This window comes from Anastrepha ludens, chromosome 4 (genome assembly GCF_028408465.1).
Source record: "Anastrepha ludens isolate Willacy chromosome 4, idAnaLude1.1, whole genome shotgun sequence".
Lineage (NCBI taxonomy): Eukaryota > Metazoa > Arthropoda > Insecta > Diptera > Tephritidae > Anastrepha > Anastrepha ludens.
This window is the reverse complement of record NC_071500.1, coordinates 26,027,346-26,037,554: the sequence shown is the minus strand read 5'-3', so window position 1 is coordinate 26,037,554 and position 10,209 is coordinate 26,027,346. Positions and strand designations below refer to the sequence as shown.

Sequence of the window (10,209 nt, the reverse complement as noted above, 5' to 3'; positions counted from 1 at the left end):
AAAAAAAGTGCGTGTAACGTAGTACACATAACAGAAGTGAAACTTTCAAGGCAGACAAAGAAAGAGGAAGAGACCCGAGAGAGAATGAGAGAGAGAGAAAGAATATATATCTAAATAAATTCACAACATTTTGCAGAGAATACAAATAGACAAAATTTACAAAACACGGAGAAGGGTCGACCGGTGTTGGTAAACGCCGGACACAAACCGTGGCAGCAACGCGCACTACTCCGAGCGTTTATCACCCGCACAAACGCAGCGATTCCAGGACCGCAGCAACGGCACAAATTACCGCAAGGCAATACTGCTAAATCCAACGCCGTAATAGATAGCACTTTATAGTACGCACAAGAAGCACTAGCCCGGAAACGGAAATAAGCGCCAAAAAGTAGGCATAAAAACCCCCAAAAAAGATTGGGACTAAAAAACGCCCCAAACAGTGGGCACCAAAGGAAATATAACGCCAAAAAGTAGGCACTAAAAATATATTTCCTACAATTTTGCACCAACAAACAAGCGCCTAAAAGCAGGCAGTGTTATTTCTCACTAGAAATTAGCAACCACAAGGAAAAACTCAGGAAAAATAGCCTAAAGTGTATCTAAGATATATATAAGGTATTCTCTCTCTTTCCTTTTCCTCTACGTTATATCTCTTTTCTCTCTCGCGCAACGAAAATGCCCTAAACGTTGCATGGCTTTGAAATTTTACTCTCCATTCTCGCTCGTCCATCGACGCCTAAGATGTTTCACTTTAAAAACAAAAAAAAAAAAAATGAGGCATAGCAAACGCCCTCTTATCGAATCGCAAAACTTATTGAAAAACCTAGTACGTGATTGCGACCCATACAATTTCAAAATGTTTTGTTGTTTCCTTTTTACTGTTACTCTATTATAATTAGTATTCATATTTACATTGAACTTCACTTTTAACTATTACAGATGTATCAGTGCGGCAAATCCACCCGTCATAGTGCATTGTTCAGCTGGTATTGGACGTACAGGTGTTCTGATATTAATGGACACAGCTTTGGCGCTAATGGAAATCAGAGAGCCCGTCTATCCTCTAGACATTGTGCGCACAATGCGCGATCAGCGTGCCTGCATGGTGCAGAATGTGGTAAGCATAATATTTCAAAAACAAAAAAAAAGGACACTCTTTGAAACCCGAATTGAATTTTTATTAATTTTTATTCCATTTTCAGAGCCAATATCGTTTTGTGTGTGAATGCATTTGTGCTGCGTACATGAAACTCTCACGCTCAAGTGCCGCCCTCGATGATGTTGATGACGACGATTAACAATAATTATTGAAATAGCATACATGCATACATACATACGATACATTACCTACCCACATTTATACATACATATACATATGTATTGTTAGAACATTTTTCTCTATTTACATGTGCTGCTTACAAGCAAACAAACAAAAACAAAAAAACATTATATTATATATACATATGTAAATATATATTACTTTACATAAATATACACGCATACATATGTACATATATGTTGTCCAGCCATTAAATATTATATGTAATTTAGATTTTTGTTTTGTCAATTTGAGTCTGCTATCCATGTGCACTCTATTGTATAAATATTTTTCTTTATTTAGAGCGAGCTTTAGAGCATCAATTATATTAAATATATTAGTTCGACATTTCCTATTTCGCATCATATACACACACACACACACACACACACACATTTTCAGAAAGAAATATAAAGGGTTTTCCAATAAAAGGTGTTATGAATGAATGGATTGCGCTAACGAGAGATGATTAATGATTTTTTATGGCCGGAGTTGGATGGTATTGACCTGGAAAACGTTTATTTTCAACAAGACGGCGCTATCTGAAACACAAGCAACGACACCATTGATCTTTTACGGGAAAAGTTTCCGGACCGTCTTACCTCTCGAAGAGGTGATCACAATTGGCCACCGAGATCTTGTAATTTAACACCTTGTGACTTTTTTTCTTTTCTACGCCAACATCCCAGGGTCGATTCAAGACCTCAAAAATGGAATTCGTGAGGCTATCGAGGACATAGGGAAATTTCATGAAAAGGATATTGTCCTGTAAGCGTGGTCGTGGTGGTCATTTGCTTGATGTTATTTTCCACTATTAACGGCACACCTTCCTCTTTATAATGAAATAAACATCCGATTATTTATATTAAAAAATAGCATTTTCCTTTGAATATCAAAATAACACCTCTATTTGGAAAATCCTATACTTGAAATTTACTTATAAAATTTGCGACTTTGTTGTATGTAGTATGTACATATGTGCATATGTATGTAATTGCATTCAAGTGGAGTACTTTTGATCGCACCTACCTATACATGTTGTTTAGTTCATTGAGTTCGTGCATTTTTCCATTAAAATATTAAGAATTCGTTACCAATTTATGATAAATAATTATATTATAGAACTTTTGTCTAATCTTTTGCTTTGCTTCGGCCGTTTCCGTATACGTTAAAGACAGCTCATTTAGGTATTATTGCGTTATTGGCCAAAATATCACCAAGACAATTGAGAGAAAAAATGAATTTACACGTAAGTGCTGCAACGCAATTCTAAATTTTTATTGTACGATGCGCATGCAATTGATCAGATACATGCAATTATGGGTATACGCAATATCGATAGTGTATAAAAATATATAAGTCTTATGTATTTTAAGAGTAAAACTTCATACGAAATTTAAGTAAGTTACGCATACCACGAAAGTGAAATGTTGTTGTTGCGATATTTTAAAATTTAATCATTTAGAGATTTGAATATCCACGAAGTGTGTGGTTGTCGATTGCAAAATAATAGGCATAATTTAGTTATAATAAGAAATTTATCAACTTACTAGTATTGTAGCACCAAATAAAATATTTATTGTACCCTCGTATTCACAACTAAATATTACACAGCTATTACGCATTCATGTAAACACCTGAATGATCTTATTTTAATATAAAAGAAAATAATAAAAAAATCCGCTTAGATTGAAAGTAATCTGAAGTATTTCAATTTTATTTAAATTTGGAAATTATTATTTTTACTTAGACATGAAAGTTCGCAATTCACTTTTAGTATTCACACTAAAGCTTCCAGCTTTGGTTCTTGTACAGAATTTATGTTGAAATTCCATTACTTCCTTCATTGATTTTGTATGCGTCTAATTCCTGATGCATCTGTTCAAGTTCTTCAAGCAGTTTAGCATATTTCTGTTGTAATTCCTTTTCACGCTCCATTTGGCGCCGCACATCCTCTTGCAATGACTGTAGAAGAGAAAAGCAAAAATTAAATTAAAACATAAGAAGTACTAAATTCGTTCTTCTGTTTGGGTGGAGTAGGTTGAGACATCTCAGCCAACTGCAGCTAGAAAAAAGGCACTTACGCTCAATCCAGCCCAGCTCTATCGTGAGTTGAATAAGGGAACTGGGTCTGGATGAGGTAATGTGATGAGTAGAGGGCACAAAAGACCACAAGGTCGAAGCGCAAACCTCGTAGCAAATCTAAATCTTTGTGTTCTGTATGCGTGGACAAACATGCAGACATGGCTAGATTGACTTTCCTCATCATTCTGAACAAAATTGTTATAGACTTGTCCTTACCACTATTAATTCGTACACCTATTATTTCTTCTAATACAGGGCCCGCCATCTATCGTTACGGATTCCACTAGGTATTATTTGAAGAATGGTAACACTTAGCTGTCATCTGATTTGACAGAAAATTAGTTTTATTCTTCCGCTGAACGAAAATGGTTGTGTATACGCTCCAAGAACGCTGGGAAATATTGCGATTTTACTTTGAAAATCATGGTAATGTTGCAGAATGTGTACGAAAATTACGTACGGCAATGGGAAGAAGAAAAGCACCGAATGAAGCGTATTTGCGTTACTTTGCGAAAAAAGTAAGAGAAACTGGGTTGCTTATTGACAAACCAACGCGTGACCGACCAAAAACCGTGCGTACACCCGAAAATATTGCTGCTGTGGCCGAGAGTGTTCGTGAATCATCAGGAACATCAGTTCATCGTAGTTCTCAACAATTGGGCATTTCGGAGACATCATTGAGACGAATTTTGCGTAAAGATCTTGGTATGACGCCGTACAAAGTCCAATTGGCAGCCATATGAATGAAGTTGTGTTCCATCATTAACCGGAAGGATTGTACTTCAAAACAAAAAAACAAAAACACGGACCCTTTATATACCTCGTTGCAAAATTATAAACACACTACTATTTTTTTTTTTTTTTATAAAAATAAATTTCGTACTACAATTACAACTTTTTTTCATATCTCTCAAAATTTCATAAAAACTTTCAACTTTTTATCCAGAAGTTTTAGAATTTTTCTGGGCATGCAGTTTTGCAGCGCATTAGATTTTAGTGTAGGTTAGGTTAGGTTATGGTGGTAGTCGGTTTCTACGAGGTATCACTGTGTGCCACGAAAACCTAATTTATTTTTCTTCATGGAACCATTTTGTGGCTCTCATGAAGCGCACGATTGATCCAATCCCCACGCCGGACAGTGCCGTAAGAGAATTGAAAAAGTATCTACCTAGAAAACCTGTTCGGATTTTAACTAAGGCTGGACAACCGGAGAGCAAGTGCTCAACTGTTTCTCATATTCCTCATCTCTGCAAATTCTACAATATTCATGGGGCAATACTCCTAGTCTTAAACCAAATAGCCAATGACCGGTTATACAAGCCGCGACCTTCGAGATATCCTCTCTTGAACTGATAAGCCGTTCCTTTGTGTTTTTCTTATTGGGTATGGAAATAAGTTTCCATCCTCGTGAAAGCTGAGTCGCTGCAGATACTAATTTTGTGTTCGCTCTAGTAATATACTGGTGATTTGAAGGTGTACATCTGAGGTCTCGATCGCAGTAGTTGACATTCGTTCGAAGCGTAAAGAGCCTTTTTTATCTGACGTCAAAAATGTCTACGTTCTTTTCGAAAAATCAGCATTAGCGGGAAGTCATGCTTCAATATTACCTTTTAAAGAAAAGTGCAGCTGAAACGTGTCGTATATTGATCAATATTTACGGTAATCACGTTCCATCAAACACGACTTGTAAAGGGTGGTGTCGATGCTTCCAAAGTGGCAATTTCGACGTGAGTGATAAAATCGCGAAAGGACAACGAAAATATTCGAAGATACTCGAACCCTTAATGATATGTTTAAAGAGTTGGATGTTGACAGATCAACCGTCCGTAAACGTTTGCAAGCGATGGGAATGGTCCAGAAAGCAGGTAACTGGGAGCCACATCAATTGAAGTAAAGGGATATCGAGGAACGTTTGGTGACGTGTGAGATGCTTCTTGAACGACGAAACAGAAATGCTTTTCTGCATCGCATCGTCACTGACGATGAAAAACGGATATATTATGATAACCCTAAGCGTCGAAAATGTTGCAATCTGCCAGGTGAACCAGGTCCATCGACAACGAAAAAAAATATTCATGCTTCAAAGGTTATGTTGTGCATCTGGTGGAATCAGAGGATGTCATCTATTATGAACTCCTTAAACCATCTGAAACCACCACTGCAGCTAATGCGTTTGAATCGAGTTCTCAAGGAAAAGCGGCCGGAATGGGACGATAGACATGTCAAACTGATTTTGCTGCATGACAACGCCGGGCCACACGTTGCTAAATCGGTCCAGAAAAATTTAGAGGGACTGAATTGGGAAATCTTGTCCCACCCGTTGTCTTACCCCGACATTACACCTTCGGATTACCATCTGTTCCGATCAATACAGTTAGCCCTTATTGGAGAGCGGTGCACTTCTTACGAGAGCATCGCAAACTGGCTCAATGAATAGATCAAGTCAAAAGAACTCGAATTTTTTGTCAGAGGAATCCGTATGCTGCCTGAAAGATGGAGTAAAGTTGTAGCTTCCAATGGCACATACTTCACATTATCTCATCTAATATTTAATTGTTTAAATAATTCGTAACTTTGGCTAACAAAGGACAGAAACTTATTCCCATAAGTAAATTTTTATTTGCGGTCACAGTAGCCTAGCTGTTACGCATGTGCATCTTCATCTTTTCATGGCCCATTGGCCACTTGAATAATGCCGTTTTTGTCTATTAGTTTGCTCGTGGCCATAGGTATTCCAATTGTACTTCTATCACTAAGCAGTTAAAGAGTTGTACCTTTCCTGGCTAGCTAATCGACTTTGCAATTTCCCTCAATATCTTTGTGCCCCGGTACCCAAATGAGGCTGACCTTGAATACGACATTAATATCATTTAGGGCTGCCCGGCAATCCTGTGCAACCTTTGATCTTAGTATAGCCGCATTCATAGATTTAATGGCTGTCTGGCTATCCGAGAATATATTTCTTGTAGTTTTTGTTACGGTTTGTGTATTTAGATACGTAGCCACTTCTGCCTGTAGTCTGATAAACACTATAGTAATCGAACGGATAGTTCGTTTCCACGACAGTTGGTTCTACGTTACCGAAACGACCAGGATTTATATCCGGTCAAGGATTGTCACTCCAGCAGCATTCCCATATGTAAGTATGGGGAATGTTTATGCTGCTACAACAACAACAACAACGGATAGTTCAAGTCCTAATTCCTTCGAAAATACTCCATAGCCAACCCTCTCGTCTAGCTTAGAACCATCTGCATACAAATTTAATTCCTCTCTTCTCCATGACCTGGGTGTTTGCCACTCTCTTCTTGACAGTATACTCGTGATTAGTGTAACGAAATGCAAGTTTCAAGTGATTTTCGCTGACGCTTCTAGACTTTTTTCTTTCATATAAAAGAATTCCAGCATGCACTTTCAATGGGCTTTAACTGTATACTGTGCACGAATTAATATTAGTTAGGGCAAGAGTATACCAAGTATTTGCCTATATCTACTATATATCGATTCCTTTACGCTGTTACACACAATCGATATGAGAACAAAACTAGAATACCCTTGTGCACTAGCGTGCGGATATAATAATGGTTACGAAAGTATTATATACCAAATTTTTGTACCTCTAAACGTCTCGGTATGGCGACTGCTTCTTGTTCAGCCAGAAATTTAAATGTTGACAGAGCCAATGAATTTTGTTCGATTTGATCGTACGTGTCTTGCAATTGTTTGATCATTGCTTGCGCCCTTGCTTGATAACCGCCAGTTAGAATTTTCAGTTTCTTCTCGATTTTGGCGCAACGTTTCGCTTCCTTAGCCATATGGCGTCGATTTTGCTCCAATTGTTTCTCGGCCGATTCCAAACGGTCTTTTTTGCTCGCCAAATTGGCGCGTGTATAGCGGTTTTGTGATGGTAAGTAGAGCACTTGACCCAAACATTCTTGCCACACTTGAGAATATACATCCATCGGCAAATCTCCGTGTCCCATACCCTCTTTAACAACTTCCATTTCATCCTTGATTAGGTTTGCTGACTTCTCTAAATCGGGTTTCTTGAATTCTTCATATGGATTTGCTTTGAAGTAATTTTGTAGCTGTTCAATTTTATTTTGCGATTGTCCCGGCACTGGATCTTTTACTGAGTCATATAAAAGCATTGTGATCATTTCATGTTTGATCAGCTCTTCGGACTTTTGCATATCGGTAAGATTTTGTTTCTCAGATTGAGGTCGTAAAATCTTTGTGTTAACTTCAGTTGGGCGCGGCAGTTGGCGTTGAATTGCCTGTGAACGTTTTTCCAATTCACGCTGGCGCCGGGCATTCTCTTCGGCGATTTCACGTGCGTCGACATCAGCTTGATCCTCGACTACGTTTACTGAAGTCGTTTCAGCGGGTTCCTGATTGTCATGCTCTGGTACAACAATTTCGTAATCATTGCGTGGTGTAGGCAGTGTTGCCAAACCTTCGCGTAGTGTGCTTTTCAATTGCTTTTGATAGTTCTTATAAATTGCTGGGGTATCGCCGACATTTAAATTTTCCTCCGGGTTGATGCTTAATTTATCACGCACTAATGTGGGTGTTTGTCCTACGCCAACATGTGGCGTTTTGCCCAGAGGCACAAGTGCACTAGATGCTGGTGTTGCAAATCCAGGTGTTCCGGCTTCGCCTCCTCGTTGTGTTCTAAGTAAAGGAAAACAACATTAAACTTTATAATAGACCCTAGCGTATTCTTGTTTCATGTACTGACCTAAATGGTGTTGCAATTACTGTGTTGGGTGTTGCAATTGTTGCAGACTTTGGTAGAACTCCCGAGAAATCCGATTCGTGCAGAGGAGTATTAACTCCACCTTTTAATGGGGTATCCACGTGCGTGAGTGCCATCATGTTTTGTGCCTCCTGCATAATGCGGTCAGTAAAAGGTGCGGGAGTGCGTGGTGTCGATGTAACTTGCGGTGTTATGGAGTAATCGGCTAAGAGCGCATCTGTCGTCTCGACTCCACTTTCACCTGCCACCTCTTTAGCTATTTCACTAGCACGTCCTAGTTTGACAACCTGTTGCAATTCCTGATCCGAAATTTGTGGCTGAGGTAGAACCAATTTCGAGCGTTTCCTTTCGGGTTCTAAATTTTGCAGCATGGCCAATGGCATATCGCTATCTTTTCGCTCCTTCAACTTTTGCTTATCTTTTTTTCGTTCGCGTTCTTCTTTTTCCGAACGCAATTCACCATCAAGATCTTGTTGACGCATCTTATTAAAGTCCGGTCCAAGTTTCTCCACATTCTCGTCCGCTGTATCATAGAAACCAATAGCCGGACGCTTTTCGAATGGAATCTCCGCATTGTAATCTATGCCTTTGATACGTTTCCGGTTGCCGCTGCCAATACCCGCAGCACGCAGTTCTCTACGCTTCTGCAAAGCTGCTAAACGTCGAGCCTCCTCTAATTGCTTTTCTCGTGCTTTACGCTTAGCCTTTTTACCTTGGGTATTGGCAAGACGTGCACGCGCTTCGGACAGCATTTCCAATTCTAAATGAAAAATTACGCATATGTAGTATTTTTAATTTAAAAAAATATATTTTCTGAACAAACCATCTTCATCCATGTCTTTCGGATCCGGACGCGCTGGTTTTGTTTCTGGATTCGGATCAATTTCGCCTGGTTTTAATTTACGTGGATCGTCACCGCCATCCTCCCCATCTTCCTTGCGTTGAGCTTGGTCACTGTGGGATACAATAAAAGTAATTGCACTAATCTTCTTTAGATTTTTTTCTTGACTTACAGCAGATATTCATAGCGCTCCAAGCACTGGGCCGCAGTTCGACCAATAATTGGCGCAATTGTACGCCATTGAGTCGGCATTAATTTGGCCAAGTGTAATAACTTTTCATCTTCTTCCCGTGACCATTCCGTCTTTTTAATACTGGGGTCTAGCCACTCGTACCAACGGGCTTTACATTGCTTGGCGGATTTACGATGCAAAAGTGACGCAATACGTGACCACTGATTTTTGCCATATTTCATAACCGCCGCTTTAAGAATTTCATCCTGAAAATCAGGACATGTTACAACCGTCAATAGTAATCCATAAAAAAAGCTATAAGTAAAACTTACCTCGGTGTTTCTCCATACACCTCCTTTTATCATTATCCGCGGCATTTTGTTGTATTATAGTCGCGAGTAACACTACTTAATTGAAATAATTGCCACAATATAAAGGGTTTGGGCAAAATGTTTAATTTATTTTTACTTGAAAATCGAAGAGTAATTTACCTAAACGTAAATTAGACGCGATTTTACATCACGTCGAGTAAAAGCGAATTGAATACTAAGGGTGGCGCCTTCCCTAGACAGTTACTTTATTTTGGGCGATTTTGACAAGTCAAATATCAGGTCCCTTACCAATACCAAATAAGGGAACGAAACAGACAAAAGAAGAGAACATACATGCTTGAGAAAATTCAGTGAATAACTTGGTAATATTGTGGTTTATGACATTTAAACTAAACAAACTAATGAAAACGAAATACCGCATATTAAATTGTGAAAGCACGAAAGTGTGTATGTGCGTATAATTTCTTGTATTTGATTGTTTCTATTGCTTTCACCTACTTCTACTCTTTCTCTTCACAAAAAAGTAATTCTCTTTCATTTTATTTGTTTATTCATGGCCTCTGCCGAAACATGGGATTCGGAAGACGAACCTTGTTTATCTAAATTCAAGTAGTGCTGGATACCTTCGGTAGAATATTAGTTTAGATACTAAAATTTACGAGAATTCGCACAAAGGTGGGAATTTAAGTTTAACTTAAATTT

At 38.6% G+C, this 10,209-nt stretch overlaps 2 protein-coding genes across 3 annotated transcripts in view; one reads left to right on the top strand and one right to left on the bottom strand.

The window, feature by feature from the left end:
• LOC128861285 (tyrosine-protein phosphatase non-receptor type 4) overlaps nt 1-3,037 on the top strand; it is a 40,762-nt gene extending 37,725 nt beyond the window's left edge. For both annotated transcript variants that reach the window (XM_054099305.1, XM_054099304.1), the window contains exons 13-14: nt 940-1,117; nt 1,203-3,037. In XM_054099305.1, the coding sequence (XP_053955280.1) occupies nt 940-1,117; nt 1,203-1,298 (274 nt within the window). In that variant the 3' untranslated portion in view covers nt 1,299-3,037. The remainder of the gene's footprint in view (nt 1-939; nt 1,118-1,202) is intronic.
• LOC128861286 (cell division cycle 5-like protein) lies at nt 3,003-9,720 on the bottom strand. Its single transcript, XM_054099306.1, has 6 exons — nt 9,508-9,720; nt 9,176-9,441; nt 8,986-9,116; nt 8,145-8,922; nt 7,021-8,077; nt 3,003-3,283 (listed from the first exon to the last, which is right to left on the bottom strand). The coding sequence occupies exons 1-6, from the start codon at nt 9,550-9,552 to the stop codon at nt 3,137-3,139; spliced, it is 2,424 nt and encodes an 807-aa protein (XP_053955281.1). The 5' UTR covers nt 9,553-9,720; the 3' UTR covers nt 3,003-3,136.
• Nucleotides 9,721-10,209: the final 489 nt, after the last annotated feature.